The 19,569-nt window shown below is 39.3% G+C and overlaps 1 protein-coding gene across 1 annotated transcript in view; it reads right to left on the bottom strand.

Moving 5' to 3' along the window:
• Positions 1–1,235: 1,235 nt before the first annotated feature.
• Positions 1,236–19,569, bottom strand: part of LOC134205697 (endoplasmic reticulum resident protein 44) — a 33,920-nt gene continuing 15,586 nt past the window's right edge. Inside the window, exons 2-7 of the mRNA XM_062681226.1 lie at positions 10,791–10,866; positions 10,614–10,705; positions 10,150–10,543; positions 9,708–9,974; positions 9,443–9,641; positions 1,236–2,302 (exon numbers count right to left, since the gene is read on the bottom strand). Of these exons, the coding sequence (XP_062537210.1) occupies positions 2,146–2,302; positions 9,443–9,641; positions 9,708–9,974; positions 10,150–10,543; positions 10,614–10,705; positions 10,791–10,866 (1,185 nt within the window). The 3' untranslated portion in view covers positions 1,236–2,145. The remainder of the gene's footprint in view (positions 2,303–9,442; positions 9,642–9,707; positions 9,975–10,149; positions 10,544–10,613; positions 10,706–10,790; positions 10,867–19,569) is intronic.

Genomic DNA, 19,569 nt, shown 5'->3' with positions numbered 1-19,569 from the left:
AATCAATCGATGTAAGGAGGATGTTTTGGTTCAGTGTATACGTCGGCGTCGCACCGATTGAATCGCTTCCGAAGCGTCAGCATGATGTTCGTTCGTTCGTCTTCGTTAACAAAAAGGAATTAATTCTATTTAGGAATTAATTAATTTTAAAAGCTTTGTTGCTCGTTAACTAAAGCGTGATTCGGGGAAATATTTCAAGCATATCGCTCAGGTTCAACCAAAAGCGCGCAACGCATTAGCAGACCACGTGGCAGATAATTTTAACTTCTTCTTCTATGGCTCTACATTCCCACTGTAACTTGGCCTGCTTTTCAACTTAGTATTCTAATAGCATTTCCTCAGTTATTAATTGAAAGCCTTTCTACGCCCACCATTGCATGAATATGTATCTTGTATGGCAAGTAAAATGAATACACTATGCCCAGGGAGTCGAGAAAACCCGAAAACATCATAGACCGAACCGAAAATCGAATTCGGCATCTCCGGATTGGGAATCCTACGCGTTTGCTAGCAAGGCTAACTGGAGATCCCTGCGCCTATCATATTGTAAGATTTTGAACAGCAAGACACAATCCATCAATTTGGGTTTGGCCCGAATCTGCAAGCCGGTTACCAAATTTGTAGCTTGGGTTATCCGACGAGATGATATACAACCGTCCAACTAATTGAATTAATCAAGTTTTTCTTTTAACAAAGACAATACATGGGATTTCCATTCTGCGCTTCTACCTTCCATCGGCCTTGTTCGTAACCATGTGTGTTAGAAACGCAAGAATGCAATCGAAGCCAATCAAAAGCTTCCAATCGTGTGCATCGAATTGTTGGAAATTGCGAAACTGAGGAACTGGAGCAATGCAATTTCGTTTTGGAAACTGATCGGTTTCCGAATTGAGTTTTGGAGTTATCAAACATTGTTGTTTCTTGATTTTCGAAGTACGATTTGGGCGTACATGCTGCTAAGGTAAACCAAAACCTAAGTGATTGTTTACAACGAAAGTACCCTCGAAATGCTAAGTACTCCCGAATTTTCCACTTTCATTTGGGGTGGGACTTGGAAAGCGGATATGTTTGTAGTTGCAGCGTAACGTTTTACCCTAAAAATTGAGGATTATATAGAACAGTCGTAGAATATACAAAACTTTTAACATCAATTGTGTTTGTCTAAACGCACTTAATTCTGTAAAAAGTAACTAGCAGATTATTGAATTTCTTTCACATATAACAACAATGAGACATTTATATTTTAGATTTTATTATACAGACTTTTGTAGTACGAATTAACAAAAAAAAAAGTAATCGCTATACATTTTAACCTTCCAGCTTCAATCTGACAGCTTCTGATGGTCATAAATTAGTTTACTGTTTGTATTTCCTACTGCAATTCGTACCATAAAAAGTGTAACTTTGTATCACTATTCTCGATCCACACTGTTTGCACCATCAACTTTGAATTTAGTAGCTAGCTGGACCCGCCTCTGTGAATGCTGCTGCATTATAGAACACTTTTTCTTATGATCGATTTGTTGATGTTGCACAACAGTTTCGCATAACACGGTTGAGATAACACGGAAAAAACTTGTACAATTATCGGCTGGTACCGGAGAAAGTATCCGAAAGATTTAAAACGTAGGACTTGTTACGGCTAATGAAGCAGCAGTCAGTCACGCACTATTTGCCGTCACATACTTGTTCGCATTCACTCCAGGCTGTGCTTAAGAATTCTCAAATCTCTGTCGCAGCTTTAGAATGTTTGTCCTAGTCGCGATAGTTAGTTTTCAGATTCTACTTAGGTAATAATTATCACTTTATAATAGTGCTGTTGGGCGTCTAATAGTTGTAACGAATCATGCCAAAGACAGGTGTTGCAACATTCGTAGAACTATCAGAATGGAAGTTGAAAAGAAAATACCGATTCATTTAGGATGCATAGCATTAGGGGAATATACTTTGTTCTCACTATCAAAATTAGAATTAAACAAAGGCTGGACGAAAGGGCGAAGTTCATAAATGTACTTCGAAACGAATAAGTGTTGTCTTAGATAAAGAGACAAATATCTGTGTTAATAGCTGTTTCCACCCAAAAATCATGGAAACCGAGGTTTTGCCTTTGATTCCGCCTGCGTCGATGTTGGTTGCGCCATCCATTTACAGCTCATCTTTGAGCAGAGTGTACCGCTTGTTCGATGGACCAAGGTTCTTAAACGTTGATTCTGGAGGGGTGGTAGCTTTCTTCACATCGCCATTGATCATGATCACCTCGATGGTGTTGTCATCGTTCCGGTCCGGGCCGTAATGGAATTCGCTGTAAAAAAAAGTATGTTCACACATTAGGTACTGGGTTAAGGTTGAATCGAGAATAGTAATGGTTGGATGAGGAGGATGGTTCACTCAATAAAAATGGTTTTATGAACAACTCTGCCCTTCTGCGCATAATTGTCCCATGTTAGTTTTTAGAGATATTGACTTCTTATCACAGAGTGCTCTATTGACGAATCCAAGAGATAAAAGAAAAAGACAAACGATGGTGAGAAGCAACAAAATCGTTCATGGCAAAGTATACGGCGGCGATTTTAAAATGCTCGTAAAAAATGTAAAGGTATTCTAAATAAAAACTAATGAATGTAAAGTGCGAGAAAAATGAAAAGCTTGATTTAGAACAAATTATTCAAAAAAATAAATATTTTTTCGTGTAATGCACATAAATAAAGATTTCCATTTTTCTCGCACTTTACATTGATTAGTTTTTAATTAGAATTGGTTTTTAATTCTCGGGTACTTATTCAAAAGGACGTATGTGATTTTGTAAACAAAGATTCTAACGTCGATTTGTCCAATCTGATGGCGCTCCCACGCAAACCGACACCACTAACAGGTAGCCGAAGGCTTCACCTTCCTGTCTGTGGTGATGGTTTGCGTGGGAGTGCTTTCAGATTGGACAAATCGACGTTTGAATCTTTGTTTACAAAATCACATACGTCCTTTTGAATAAGTACCCGAGAATTTTATACGGACATTTCAAAATCGCCGCAGTATACTTCGCCATGAACGATTTTGTTGTTTCTCACCATCGCATGTCTTTTTCTTTTCATCACTTGGATTTGTCAATTATGATGTGTTTTTTTCCGACAGCACAATAAGATATCGCATGCTGTAGGGTAGGATGAGGCAAAATGGGTCATCTAAGGAGAACCATCAATGCTTCAAAATAGAAACATTTTAATTTAGCTTTTCAACGTGGATCTATAAAAATAGCTCATAATCTGTAAACCAGGGGCATGGAATAAAAAAAAATCTATTTTCTATATTCCATTTTGAGTCATTAAAGTAGAAGTCTATTTTTTTTCTCAATCAAAAAATGCCGGGGCAAGATGGGTCACCTTCAAATTCTGCAATTAATATTGTTTTTATTCACAACATACACAAAATAAAATTACACACCAGGTAGAAAAGTTTATTACCAATGATTTAATTGAATAAAAAAGGATTTTAAAGCTTTGGATTAAAAAATGGCCCTATATTTAAAAATTTCTGCAATTTCTTATGAAAACAAGCCGTTCGTGTATTGCTTTCTTAAAGACAAAAAATATACATTTTTAATTAACAAATACTTCTGGTTTCACGCCGGTGATTCAACCATTCTGTCGTATCCCTGTAGCATTAGTAGATTTGGTGGACAAAAAGATTGACAAACTATTGGAGTAATCGAGAAGGTGAAAGAACCGTCCAAATAGGTGTATCCGGTTGTTGTCGTGTCCAAAGGTAACGATGTCCGCATATGTATATCGATATGAGACTGTTAAAAGTGAGAACCGTTCCTTACTAACCATTAAAGATGCATAAGTTTTTTTTCGAGACTGGAGGTGAAGAATGCGCTTTATCAGGTGGGCTAAATCATTTCAATAATTATTTCATCCAACTTGGCGGTGTTGACGCTCTTGAAGATCATTTGCTCTACAAGAGTGTTATAAATCCAGCAAAAACCCAAAATGTTACTAGGGATGACAGTAAGTTAAACGAAATGAATGTTTTTCTGAACAACGATAAATGTGTCTACGGTGTAACGGAACTGAAATTCGTGGGACATGTTTTGTGGGACATTTTTTGGGCTACTTCGATGCTGACGACCGTACTCAGCTAATAGCAGACGCTAGTCCCGTTGGATTAGGGGCTGTTTTGATCCAAGTCAACGATCAAGGCCCGAGGATAATATGCGAGAAATAGCTTGACGAATGTAGAGAAACAATATGCTCAGATTGAAAAGGAAACGAACGGTTTTACTATTATTTGTTTGGCCACTCATTCGATTTGATATCTCTAGAAACATTTACAGTGTTGTGAAAACTCATATGTGAATATGTACGTTATGTGGAAGATATTGATTTGGAAAATGTATTGGAGGGAACCACTTTCCTTTCGATGGGACTCGAACCCATCACCCTACATTACGCTAGACTGGTGCTTTAACCAACTATGCTACGAAGGACCTCCGTCGGCCTTCGCAACCTAGCGGCTACTGAACAAGCTCGAGATTCCCAAATTGGACGCATAGTCAAATCAGAAACAATTTTCGGGATGAAATATAAACCTTGTGCACGGATTGAAATGTGGTTGATTCCGGTTACTGGCATACAAAGGAGGACTACACTACACTCACAGCTTGAAGGGTCTTATCTGCTATGCAATGCAACTTAAAGCAGCGTTCGTGGCCACCCAATTCACATAATGTTCCGTATATTGTTCGAATGACTTTCCAACCTGCTCAGTTGCAAAAAAGGATCGGCTAAGTTGCACTCAAAATAATCCACACGTCCATGCTACGTGAAAAATCACGTAGATAGCAGAAAATGAACATCTTTGCAGTTTTATCTGACGATGGTAGCTATTATTGAAAATAATATAGACGTTACACGAACATCATGTAGCTTTTACTGTGACAGCTTCGTCACTGTTACGTGAAAATCATGTACACGACTGATGTTCATTTTGACAGCTAATGTTTGCATTTATTCTAAAAATGTAATGAGGCGACAAGATTTGTTGTTAAACAGCATAGTATATTAAGCTAACATTATTATTTATTGTAAACAGCAACTTTAAAAATTGAAGTAAATAAGTCGTAGCCTAAGATGGGAGTTAATTCTTATGTTTCAAGTTCAAGTGTGAGGTCCCGACTAGAAGCGCATAACTAAAACTTAACACAATTTTAACATATTGTGATCTTTATAACTTATTTTGATACAATTTTGTTCTTAGTAGCCATTATCTTTCAAATGTTGTAACAAGATTTTAACATAATAAGATTTAAAAAAATGCTTTATACCGAATTGCCTAACAGTAGGCAATTAAAATAGATGTAGCAAAGGCTTCTGCCATAGATATCACAAACGCTGATATAATTTGAAAAAGATGTCTAATTTGTATTGTTTTTAGTTTCATGTTCTTGAAAAATATTCTTGTTCAGAAAAAAAACTAATATTACTGAATGTTGATTACAATCTGGAGACCTATCACGACCTGTAACTGCACAGTAAACAATATATTTTGTATCTGATTCTGTTATAAATTTCTAACAAAATATGTTATTTTTATGATAAAATTGTTACAAAATTTGATTATTTTTTGTTTCAAGTGCTGTAATTTTTGATTGAAATTTAGATATTTTAACAACATCCTGCATCATATTCCTAACAAATTTTGTTATAAAAATTGTCTATAACATAATAACATATGATGATATAATTTTGATATGACCTTCTAGTCAGAGGCATACTTGATGGAGTATGGTCTGAACATCTGCGTCCGTGCCAGAACCTATGGAACAAAGAGAACTACCATCACAACCTTTGCAACACGTATCGATTGATTCCATGGGTCCACTACCTACAGCTACAGGCCACTACTTGTTCGTCGCTTGTGGATTACTTCAGCCGATACATTGAAGTCGAGGTGATGAGGACAATAGATTCAACCGAAACGATCAAGCTACTAAATACGATTTTTGCGCGATTTGGACTTCCGGAATCTATCACTGCTGATAACGGAATCCATAGCTGCTGGTGAGGTAGAGTGACAAAACAGATCGGAATTGAAGAGGTTATCCGTCAATCAGGCTACAAACATGGATTGGATGAACGAACTCAACAAGTATCTGCTAATGTACAGATCTTCTCCACACTCGATGTCTGGTCGTAAGTCTGGTCGTAAGTCTAAGTCGTAAATGCTTCGAGATAAAGTACCATCAATCAATCTTCCAAGGAACTTCGGAATTCCTGGATCTGGTCTGACCACGGAACGATTTTTTTTTTGCGTTGACCTGAATTAATTGTATTCGTAATTTGGTATCTGTCAGACCTGAAGTGGTTAAACAGACGTTTATTTCTTACCGCTCCCCATATGGGAGGCCTAAATGAAGAGTTTTTAGACAAAGTTCGGGAATGTTATGCATGGAGAACTTTCAATCGTCTTGACCCGAATTCAGGCGTGTTTGAATACACGCCCTTTATGGCAGCTTCCTTTCTCTTACAGAAATTTGGAGACGCTCCGTAGCAGAAAATCATAGGGTCCTTTCACAAATTACGTAAAGCTAAAGGGGGAGGGATCCCGTCAAGCCGAGCGTTACGATTCATACAAAAAACATTAAACCATCCATACAAGAAGTGTTACGAGGGGTAGGGTGGGGGTCCAAAATCACTAAATTTAATGTTACGTAATTTTATAAAGAACCCATACTTGCAAGACCTCCGATCGAATAAAGTTCACTGCCGTAGCGAACAGACTATCTACAAAACGCTCATTAGACAGGAAGTTTCCCACCAACATGAGACCTGGACGATGCTCTCGGAGTTTTTGAAAGGAAAGTACAGCGTACTGTTTATGATAGGGTGTAGATGCTGACTCAGTATGTCAGACAACAACCCGGTGAAAATGGTTCTGGGCAACGATCCGACGGATACAAGGAGGCGTGATGCGCAGCGAGCTAAGTGAATCGATCAGGTGGAAGAAGATTTACGGACCCTCTGTAGACAGCGATTTTTATGTACTGAAAAGGCCACTACAGCCTTAGTCTGAGCAAATAAATATGTCTGTCAGCTTTCTTCATCGATAGATTTCTGCAAAACCCTTACTCCTGGGTTTTTGATTTATCAATCAGCCGCTCAATTTGCTCCCTGAACCAGACGTCACATTCATGTGGGCCGCCTGGACCGATGGCAATGCATTTAACCATATTTAACGCTTTGTAGACGAGATTTGAGATCTAGATCTTCGAGACGAGTCACAAGTTTTATACCTAGTACAAGTGTCCATAAGCATGCAGTCTAATTCCACCGGATAATTACCGAAAAATAGTGAACGTGGAAAATGTGGGCAGATTGATACAGCTCACGTTACACCAGTTGGCGGATCAAACACATGTGGATGCCATCATTGAACATGTCTAGTAGGCATTGCTTACCGTAATATTCATGAAGGAGGCAGGCCTTGGTTTGGGATCGATGAAGAGGCCATCAGAATTCCATACGCAGACGAGTACCCAGCTCATATCAACCGTGTTACCTCGAACGTAGTTGCATCTGTCATGTCAGCGGTATGCAGTCTCTCTCAAAGCTCAAAGCTCTTTAGCATTGAAGAGTCCAGTTTGCAACCAACGCATATATCACTTTTGCCTCGCCCACCGGGACGCGCGCATGCCTTAACTTCTATGGAAGTTCCTAAGCTTCCCAATACAGTCGAGTTCTACTTTACTATCGTCCAGCAGGCCTTCCTGTGTCTTAGGTACGCAGAGAGATCTCCCGTAAACATCTCCAGGCAAGTACCCTTTCTTATCAAGCTGTTCCCATCCTTAAACCCAGTCAACGTTGATCTAAATAGCAGTTCTATTGCATCTCCGTTCCAATCATCCACCGCTCGGGATCGTTTTGTTGCACGCTCATAGGTTGAGCCTTCTTTGTCAACAATCAACAGAGATTCTAATACTGTACATAAGCGTTGGTGCGGACATCCCCCCAAAACATCGTACATAATCGCTTTGTCGTTTTGAGTACCCGGGACGTGGTTCTGTCATTAAACATGATCCGCAGGTGAGTACAATCAGGGAATCAATTTTTTCTTGGATGCGCTTGCGAAACAAGCGACAAAAGAGAACCAACAACAAACAAAAACAAAAAAGAAGACAATTTTGTTGCTAACTTTTCATCCCGTTATTTTGCATTATCTTTACAGCAAATTTCGGTTTTATGCCATTGTAGTTTCTGCTTTTATGGAAATATTCGAGAATCTAACTCTGATTACGGAAATAGCTTCGTATTCTCGGAAATATCAGAGCATGCAAAGGAAATGATTCTTGTCATATTGTGTTCGGGTTCTGATAAAGGCTTGTTGCGAAGTGCGTTTGTCAGCAACAAACTCTGTTGATGACAAAGAGTATATTGTTAGACGTCGCTCGAATATTGATTCCCTGAGTACAATACAGCAACAAGGTCTTCTCTTCCTAAAGGATTTTCAACTTTCAACATCGAACGACGAGACAAACTGTTATTATACTATCAGAATAGGTGTTCTATTGGTCACTGTCTGCAGCCTATCAGGTTTAAACGTCAATCGATCTTAGAGATCAGAAGCTGTTTCTTTGTACAATATATATCCCTTCCGATCGAACCCGCGATATGAATTAATTATTATTTAAGTTGAATTCAGTTTCACCGATCCTTGCTATCGATCTGATTGTCGTACTTGGTGATTTTACTTGCTAGGTATTTCATAAGAGCATCCAACGGCTTCCTTTTCCTAATATATATATATATATAATAATTACTCCGTAATGAAAACAACTGAACTGCTATTTGGACTTTGACCCTACTGATTTAAAGCTGGCTGCACATCAGCCTCCGTTAACAGTTTCAATTGACCACAGTTTGATATCATATTTTTTGCTGTTTCCTTCTATTACGTCTACCGCAAAGCTGATCACAGCAGTATTGCAGACTTTTTCGCATTCTTCGAGCGGAAGAGCTGTTCTGCGTGAATTCTCTCCAGTGTTTAAGCATATGTGGTTAACAGAAGACGCTTCGAAGACTTAAATGTTCCAAGAAGAGTACTTTGCAAAGAATTGGCAAGAATCGAAAAATCCCGCTCGAAAAGTAAATTTCAATCCATTATTTATTCTTTATTCTTTATTTATTATTGATTTCCCATTCGTTATTTTTTTATTCTTTATTCTTCTTTAGTATTTATTCTTAACTCTTTATTCTTTATTTTTTATTTTTTATTCTTTATTGTTCATTCTTCTTTACTATTTATTCATTATTAACTATCCAACCACTCATAGTTGGTCTTGGTATAACATATCGTATGGTTGGGATTCATTTCATCCCATCGATTTGAACTTGACACATAGAATCAAAATGGAAATTGATAATAAGACCAAACATTATTGCAAACTTACCGATGCAGCTTTCCGCTGTAGAGATCACTCAAGAACTGCTTCAGCTTGCCCGGTGCGTACATATCCTTGAAGCTAGGGAACAGATACATATGCCGGAAGGAATCGATGGCAATCAGCGGCAGATCCGACTGGCTCTTGCCCAGATGGTGCAATGGGTGCGCAAACCGTTTGCCATCGGCCGTCAAGAAGTTGATATTTTCTAAAATAAAAAGTACATTTATTCACCACAATCTCCTAATAATTATGGAACGCTCTGAAAACTTACGTTTCTCCGTTATCAGCTGGGTTTCAATTACCGTTTTGTAGTCCTTGATCGATTGGAAATCGTCCGGCGCGTGGAACAGAATCAGGAACGGCAGACCCTCCTCTGTCAGTTCTTCGGCATTCTCGAAGGTAATCTCGCGCACCAGCGGGACACACTTCTCCTGTACCCAAATGTTCAGCTCGTCAAAGTTGTTCAAGTCTCCGGGGAACGTTTCGTCGTTTCCGTCCGACAAAGCCACATCCGGTCGGAACACGATGATAGGGTGCCCTGCGAATGCAGCAATTGAATATTGAAGTCATTAATGAGCAGTTCTGTGAATTACTAATAATTAATGATATGATTTACTTTCATTGTATCCTGAACCATGATTAGGAAGCGTAAATTAAACAGCGAAATTTATTATGAAATTTGAAAAAAAATGAGAAGAGCTACTAGATCATACCTGGTGGATGCATAGCCTGAACAGTTTCACCAAACCCTGCCTGGAACATGCAGTCCTCCTTCAGGTTCGTTGCTACCCGCCGGAACGTGTTGTACTCGGGCATATCTCGCCGGTCAAAGTAGCCAACCACGACCCGCTTCTTAGTGTCCAGGCTCTCCAGATCCCTCAGATGGTGGAACTCGTTGATCGGGTCCTCCAATTGTTTTTTGACGAACTCGAGGAACGCATCCACGGTTCGTGCCCCGCGGTATTCCCGCTTCGTCGGTTGCCCATTGCGGATAACCTTCAGCGTGGGGTACTTGGATATGTGAAACCGTGACGCCACCGACGACTCCCGGTCGCAATCCACCTTACCCATCACGACCCGACCACTGTCGGGGAACGCTTCCTTAACCTGTTGAGTGGTAAATAACATTACATTTTCGTATTGGTTGATAGCGGTGTGTTGGACTTCACAAACTTACCTTATCTGCCGCCTCATCGAAGATTGGCTGCAGAATGTTACTGAATCTGCACCATTCGGCGTAGAAATTGATAAATACTAATTCATTAGAAGCTGCAACGAAAGTAACGAGAAGCGATAAAAGTTGAACGACGTTATCAATGGCAAGCTTCTTGGAACTAGCGGTGGCGAAACGTACCTAAAGTCATATCAAGATTCTCGCTGTTTAGTTGCACCGCTCCACTGTCGGTGGGGTTGTAGAATACATACACAACCTGAAATGATAAGACAACGAATGGGTATTACTTAGGTGTCATCTAACTCCTTACGTGGGTTTATATTGAACAGATAAAAAATAGGTGCTAGACTAATTCTGTAGATTACTAGTAAGCGTATCTATTTCTGGTAATAACCTTTACGATGTGGTACACTTCTGATTGATTTGAAATTACGGACATAAGAAATACCTAGCTAAAATGTAGGGATACAAATTTTGTTCATTCATTATTATTATTGTCTGAGACTTGCAGCCATAGGCTGGGCTCAACTCTGAAATTAATTCATTGTTTTTTTCTTTTAATTTTAAGGATCTTGTTACAAATTCAATATTCGATTAATGAAACCTTCCTTTCACGATCGACTAGTGTTAGGTGGTGTATGGATTTCTACGATATCTACGAATGGTGTTCGAATCCGAACTAAATGATCAAGCGTCCGAGTACAAACGCCATCCGTGAATCTGAAATTCACTTTAAAAAAACTCCTTGTCTGCAAATGTCTGTTCAGACCCGTTTTCATTTATGGTTACCTGGTGTGGCAAAAATATGCCCTATCACACCTTAGACGATATCAAAATAAAAAAATAAGCTTCTAAGAATGATGCTAGATCTAAATCCCTGGTTTCCCCCTGAAGACCTCCACCAAATAGCGGAAGTGGAAACAATGTTTAGTATAGAAATCTTCAGCAAGATTTAGAACATCGTGTGAGATATCTGCTAATCTATTAATACTAGATATTTTTCTACAACGTAAAAACAGCCTATAAATGAAATATAAAAATAACGGAAATTTGCAATTAAACACATAAGTGAAGCGATAACAGATAGTGTGGAGTTAGCTTCACTACAACACGATACACAAATCAAAGGGGTTGAATATTGTTGTACATATGAGCTATCACTTGGTGTGCCTAAGAAAAGTACCGCACGATCAATTTCAAAATTATAGAGATATTCTATATATGTACTTTGTTGAGTTCGTCCTAGCCGCATAAAAATAGGACTAATTTACTAACATTCAGGACTGCGACTGTTTTTGGAGAGCATAGACAACACAAAATTTTAAACTCCAAATGCGTTTTCTCATATCCTTTGTTGGTAACATGAATCAGTTATGCGGACACCGGTAGTTCAACTTCAGATTGCGTCCCAGGCGTCCAACATAAGAAAGGGAAAAAGTGCCGAAGCGCGACAATCGTCCACCAGCTATACGTTGCCCTTGAATGGCAGTCTCACCACGAACCAACCGGATCCTTTACACTCGTAATTTGAGCTTCCCAGGACAACTGTTCGGGTAAAAAACGGAGACCTATGCGAAAATGTCTCCACTTTTAGAATTGTTGCATCATTTTCTCAAAGCAGTCAATTGTCGCCACGTTGACATGTAAAATTGTAATATTGGTTTCAGTTTGTATTCAGCTGTCCTAAAGTAGAAGCAGAAGCTAAAACAGTTTGACGACGACAAATACATATTTCCAAGTAATAGAATAGGTAGCTACACTGCCGTTAAACGTATAGTTGTCCCATGTTTGCTGGAAGGAAATTTCCTATGTACATGGGACAGTTATGCGTATAACGGCAGTACAACAGTTCTTATCAAATTTTGCTGTAAAACCAAGCGAAGGCGGAACAAAACGCCCAATTAGTGGAGACTTTTTTTTATTATTAAAGGATTTTAACTATGAAGTTATTCATCCTTTCGTTATTTACTACATTTTTGATATCATAGCTTACTTATCAAATCTGTTTGTTTTAGAAATCTAATAAGTTTATCTTATTCACATTTTTCAAAACAAAAGATCTCACAAGGATTTTCCTTAAGATTTATTTCTCTTCGCTTTTCTTCGTATTTCCTACAATCTAAGAGTATGTGTTGCACTGATGATTAAATATTACATGTTTCACAGATATTTGAGTCCTTATTAAAAAGATGTTTGTGTGTTATATTCGTGTGTCATATCCTTAGTCTACTTAGAGCTCTCTGTTCAAGTGATGAAGGGCGATCTGACCATGAAAGTGTAGAAGCTTTTATGGTTCGGAGGAAACTTGAGTTTTGGTGCCACTCATTTTACCATTGAAGTCAAAGAACATATTTTCAGAATCGCCGGGCATCGTCTCCTGGTATTGGGACATCCATTATTTCTGCATTAGTTCTTTGCTTAGCAAAAGTATCTGCCTTTACATCCTCCTTTACATTTTTACAAACAGCACGTGTTGTTTCTAGTTTGGACTGCACTCGTTGGATCCAAGGATCTGTAGACTGGCCTTTTCCCAAAGCCTCTAATACACTGGCTGAATCGGAAAAAAATACCATATGCTCATTATCATCTATGAGGTTTTCGATAGCATAAAGAACTGCCATTGTTTCGGCCGAAAAAATTGAACATTCTTTAGGTAACCCAATAGAAACCGGAGGCAATGCCAAAACCGACATTGCCTGAGTTGACAGAGCCGTCCGTGAATATTTTCTTTTAATGCTTGTATCTGTTGTGCGTCAGGTGCAGGTAAATTTGTTTTGCTTTGTTGGCCGGTTGTCCTATATTTGTTTTTTACCTACCAGTCGATACTTGGTTTCTTAGTATTCCATCTTCCTCTTGCACTAACTGAGCGTTCGATTTTCGGGAAAAGTTTACCTGTAAGGTTTTCGTAATCCAACATTGTCCTATACACCGAGATTAGCTGTGTCGCTTACTTCCTCTTGTTGCGCTGTTTTTCGTCTGTCACCGAGAAGATGCCCCCTTTCTATTAAACGAATGTATTTGAATACGGATTTTTGGACAACCAAATAGTTAAAAGGCAATTATCCTGATTCTGCCATTATCGATTCGACGGGACTTGATCGGTAGACTCCACTTGCTTCTCGTATTCCTGCATTATATATGGGTTGTAGCATTTTCATATATTTGGTGCTACCGCTATTCACAAAACCGATTCCGAACAATAGCTTTGGTACCAAAACTCCACTAGCTATTTGAAGTAGTGTTATTCTTGCTCCTCCCCCATCCGGTTTCCAACTGCCTTGAGGAAATTTAAAGTTGTCTGACATTTTCTGCGTACTTCTCCCATATGGTTTTTGAGATTCAGACGTCGATCGACAGTAACTCCGAGAATTCGTGCGTGCTGGACTTCCGGGAGTTTCGGGGTGTTTACGTTTCTTACACAGGTGCATGAAATTATTTTTTTCCGTTGAAATACTCAGACCGATACGTTCGCTCCATTCATCAAGTAACTGTGCAGCTGTTTGAAGATTTATTCTATCAGTTTTAGAGTTCGAGCCGGACACAACTACGATGACATCGTCGGCGTACACAAAAATTTGCGCTCCTTGAAGTACCGTGATGTGCCCTAATTTCGCGCGCGCCCTAACTTCGCGCATTATAAAATCATTTATTTTTTTCAATTTTTAGGTACCAGTCAAAATTGAAAAATCTGGAGGATTACAAAATGTCATTGTTGTTGAATGTTTTTCACGAAAAAATTTGAAAAACAAACTTGGTTTAGTACACCAAATAAAATTATTTCAATTTGATCCTCCCATCGACCGCCATATTTGCTTTTGCTTAGCACAGCGACGAAGAACATGACCCAAGTAAACAAATGATTTTACTGTACAAAACTGGCTACTTTTTGGAAATATTTGTATCCATTATGCTCTGTTAGTTATGTTTATTCGTCATTACTATTGAAAAGTGTAAAATTTTATGTATTTTGTGTTTATTTAGACTTTCGCTTTGTGAGCGAAATTAGGTATATGAGAGTAATTATGGTGCCTAATTTCGTTTATTGTTGTTGCGTAGTTTCATTTGCAACATTCTAATGAAACAAAAGCAATATAATACACAGGAAAATTTTTCACTGAATAGAACCCGAAAAGTTCATTCCCATACGCTTTTTATCTAATTTTCAGGCGGATAACCACCGACATCGACTAATGTTGACTTGAAAAATCTTATAGATCAGTGCCAGCAATAGCTACCAAATCCGATGTGTAAAATGATGCTAAAATGTGCGATGTGTAAAATGATGCTAAACTTAAGATAAAACTACAGCTGCTTTTTCGATAATGTATATAATATTGAAGATGTCTTGAATAAAACACATATTTGAATGTGTCCTATGTAAGAGATAGCGGAATTTAAGACTTTCTTTCATGACGTCTCGAAAATTTAAAATTTTTTTATATACCAGCTAAACATTGCTCATACAATGCCTTTTTTCTTAAAATATGGTTTATATTTCAGAAGCAAACGATATTTTAGGAATGATGACTTGTGTCAACTAAAATGCATGAAGTAAAATCTAAGCAAAGCTCCAGGGTCGAAATATAGGCACATACCATTTCGACTAAAGAATGGGTCACTGACGGCTGTCTGACACCGTTATCTGCATATTTTGAACAATGGATGCATGCTTCTATTGGTTAATTGATTATATTTCATCAAACCAATAACGATATTCAATTCCAAACATGAACGAAGTTAGGAACACTTTTGCGCGAAATTAGGAACTATCCTATTTTCTTGCGCGAAATAAGGAGCATACAACGGCCTCGGATTCATATTCCAATTTTTTTTTAAATAGCAGAAAAATTTGCAAGTAACATTTTTTTGAGAACCTAGAATCCTTCTACTACGTGATGCAGTAGCAAATGTTTCCAAATGGCCACTACATGTCTTTTAATGATCGTTTTAACTTTGTCAGATCTTAAGTGCGCGAAATTAGGGTACTTCACGGTAAGTATTCAAAGAATGACTCCATTAACACAAGAAAAAGGGTTACGGATAGTATGGATCCCTGCGGAACTCCTTTCTTTATTTTTATTTCTTTATTAAAGAGGCTTGCAGCCCAAGGCTGGCTCACCTCTGGAACTCCTTTCTGTTGTACACGTTTTGATAAAAGCTTGTCGCATACTGCTACCTGGAAACAACGATCAGTCAGGAAGTTCTGTTTCAAGAAATTTCAACTTTCTTACTTGGAACCCCCAAGACTTTAAAATTGATAGAATTTTGGTTTTGTCGGTGGTACGCTTTAGCGATATCTATCATTAAAATTTCACAATGAGCATTGTTGTTCAACGGTTTCCTTAACGACTTTTCAAGAGCAGCTAAGTATAAATCAATGCCACGGCCTTTACGAAAGGCAAATTGATTATTATTTTATAGTTGTTGTTGTTCTAGCTTTTCCATGAGCCGTCTATTTACCGTGTTCAACTGTTTTACCTAGGCAGCTTAGTGAGGTTATAGGTCGTTGATTACCAAGAATTTTATAATCCTTACCAGGTTTAGGAATACGTATTATAATACTTTCCAGTTTGATGGTATGTTACCGGTTCTCCAGATGTCGTTAATTGTGTCGAGTAGTTTAATTTTAACTCTGATGGGGAGGCGACATAACATGGGATAGCTAATATCGTCGATCCCCACCGACTTACTTCCAGCTTTATCCGACGCCCACAGCAACTCGTCAATCGTGAAATCTTTGTTTAGATCATTGATTCATCAAACATATTTGTTTGCAATTCTTCATCTTGCTCTGGGCATTCTGAAACTTGTTGAAAGAAATCGGCCAGGTGTTCAGCGATACATTCGGTTTCAGTTTCGATTCTATCGTCAATTTTCAGTATATAATTTCGTTTCCGCCGTTTACCGCAAAATGCCTTGAAACGCTGCCACATTTCGGCACTGGATGTGTGTGGGTTGAAACTTTCAGCAAAATCGTTCCAACATGTTTGTTTTGCTTGTTCGACTACCTTTCTGGATACATTGCGAGCCACTTTAAAATCTGTTAAAGCTGTTTCCCTAAGTTGGTCTTCTTTTTCTTCTTTCTTCGATCCCTAATCGCCGCTTTAACTTCGTTATTCTACCATGGAGTTGATTTTCATCCTACTTTACGAGATGATCTAGGCATGCTGATTTCCGCTGCTTAGATTAATTTTTAGGTGAATTCTTCTACTGTTAGCGTCCTGTCTCTCGGTATACTTTCTAGGATTGCATCCTCGAACTCGCTCCAGTTAGCGTTTTCGTGTAGCCACTTTTTTCGTCGGCGTATTGGTGATGTCATCAGACCAGTTCTCAACAACAGATCGCTCGTTTTGGTGTCTACTTTCCATTGATATTTACCAGCAATTTCTGGTGATGCGATGAACAGATCTAGTGCCGATGTTGTTCCGGTATAAGGATCTAATTTGGTGTGTTCCCCTGTATTTAATAGCACAAGTTCGTTGTTCCTCTAAAATAGCTTCGTTTGAGTCTCGTTTAGCGCTCCCCAACATTGGACTGTGACAGTTAAAGTCTCCTGCTAATGCGAATGGAGTTGATAGCTCACTCAGCAATTTCCCTAGATCTTCTCTCAAGGTTTGAGGTGGCGTATGACATGGAATGTACATGCTAGCGTAGGAGGCTGAAATAGGGTATACGACTTGTGCGACTACTATTTGCAGTGGTGTTTTCAGCTGGAGCAATTTGTACGATGATCGTGGTCCCGGACGAATGGACCATTCGTACTCTTCACGACAAAATTTCTGAAGATATGATTTGTTCAACAAGCGCGTTTTCTGCAGCGCTATGGCCGTTGGCTGGTATTCGTTTGTGACAAGTTGGAGTTCAGGGTAGCGCTCTCGCACTCCATTCACGTTCCATTGTAAGACAACGGTTCTGCCATTCTCGATATGATGATGTTGATTTGATAAAGGATCATTTTCGTCACCGTCTCGTCTCGATTAATTGTTTGTAATTATATCTGCAAGTTATTGTGCATCAGGTGGCTGTTGTATATTATTGGATGTAAGAATACTTGCCTGTGCGGTGGAAGGGGGTCCGTCGCCGACTGCCGCCGGAGGAACAACAGGCGAACCTGGATCATCTCCGGTCAAGGTCGGCTCCGAGCCAGGCTTGGTTTGTTTCTTTAGGGGTGATACAAATATGACGTCCACTACTTTTTGGGATTTCTAGACCCCCCTCTCTCTCTCCTCTGTCACGCTTTTCTGTATACCTAGTACATGTACTGTCACAAAATCTTAGACCCCCTCTCACCCTAAAACCAGTGACATTATTTTCGAACGACCCCTCATTGCACGATTGTAATGTCCGGATGTTTTCGGGAATTCTCAGGCCACACTGAGGGATTCACCGTCAACGGGTTGGGGTATGACGTCCCGGATAGTTCGTCCACCTAGCTGCGCTCTCTTATTAGAGAGTGAGGGGGATACTGCACATTCCCCGCCCTCAAGCCTACTGTAGTCATAGTCGTGAATGATGTCAATGTTGGTGAATTTATCGTCATTTTCGGATGTTTTGTAGAGACTTCGATCGACATTAGGTTTGTTTTCCAGGATTGCTGGGTTTTGTGATGGTACTGCTTGAACCGATTTCTTCGCTGTCGGATATGTACCTCCGCGTGCTTTAAATGTCCGCTGGAACTCTCGGGTTGCGTTTCTGGATATTGGTTCGTTTTGGAGGAGGACTTATATCACCAATGGACATTTGGTTCGTTCGCGGATTTTCAGATCCATGCTGGTTTTCTTGAATCTTACGATTTCGGCGCTTTGAATTAGATGGGTACTTTTCTGCCTTCTGGTCACTATCAGTTTTCTCTGTATGTTTCTGTTGTATTTCGTGTTGATTTTGCTTTGACGTTCTCTGACAACTCTGCTATTTGTTCTTCCTTCTTTTTATTCACTTCCATCAATGCGTTGTATCGTGCACTATCTAGCCCAAGGTGAATACAAACAGGTGTAGCAGTATGCCAATTACATGATTCAGCCATCTTGGATTTTTATATGGGGCAGCCACCGAGTTTGTTTATGTTTTGCACTGAAAATGAATTTTTCACCCCCGCGCTAGTCTCTCCCATCAACTGTCGAAGTGAGTGAACCCTGATCTAAGATATAAGAACCCTGATCTAGCCTTGGCTATGCTGTAGCCTCTGCATAGCTGTCGCCACTTTGGACTTTTCTGCGCGCTTCTGGATAAGTCTAATTATGGTCGATTTTAACCTTCACCACTTTCTTTTCCGTTTTGTATAAAGCACAGCTTCTGGAAGTGGGTCGATGATGCTCTTTACAGTTACTACAGCGTGCTGGTTCGTCACATTCCTCTACTGTATGTTCTCCTGAGCAATTGTAGTATCGCTTTGGCCCTGGGTATCGTGCACTCAAATGACCGAACTGATAGCAATCATAGCACTGTAGCGGATTCGAGTAGAATGGTCTTATTGGCACACGTAGTAATCCCACCTTTACGTACCTTGGGTATATAGTTCCGTTATAATTATCGCTGGCGTGTTAACTTTCTGTTTGTTCTCCATTCGCATTATCCGTTGGACACGAATTACTCCTTGAGACTCCAGGGCTAGTTGGATGTCATTTTCTTCCTTGGCTAATAAGTCAAATGTTGAGATGACACACTTAGTTAAATTTAACTTCGGGTGCAATTTTATGGAAACTGGTGTGCATAGTTACGGTGTACTTCGTAGATTGGACACAAGTGATACAAATGTTTTTCTTTTGAAACCCTTATTCAGATTGCTATCAGAAATCAAGGTTGCCTATAGCTGACAATGTGACCGTGATAGATCTTACACCGTAACACACCACGCAAAGGTGTCTACCCAGCGTTACGGGGATCTACTGTACCTCGGATCGCAGATTCTACACTTTCCCCGATGATAAATGGGTTTTCGGGAAAACGGAAATTCCCTGTT

Source organism: Armigeres subalbatus, chromosome 1 (genome assembly GCF_024139115.2).
Source record: "Armigeres subalbatus isolate Guangzhou_Male chromosome 1, GZ_Asu_2, whole genome shotgun sequence".
Lineage (NCBI taxonomy): Eukaryota > Metazoa > Arthropoda > Insecta > Diptera > Culicidae > Armigeres > Armigeres subalbatus.
The sequence above is the reverse complement of the archived record's forward strand: the minus strand, read 5'-3'. Positions and strand labels throughout refer to the sequence as shown.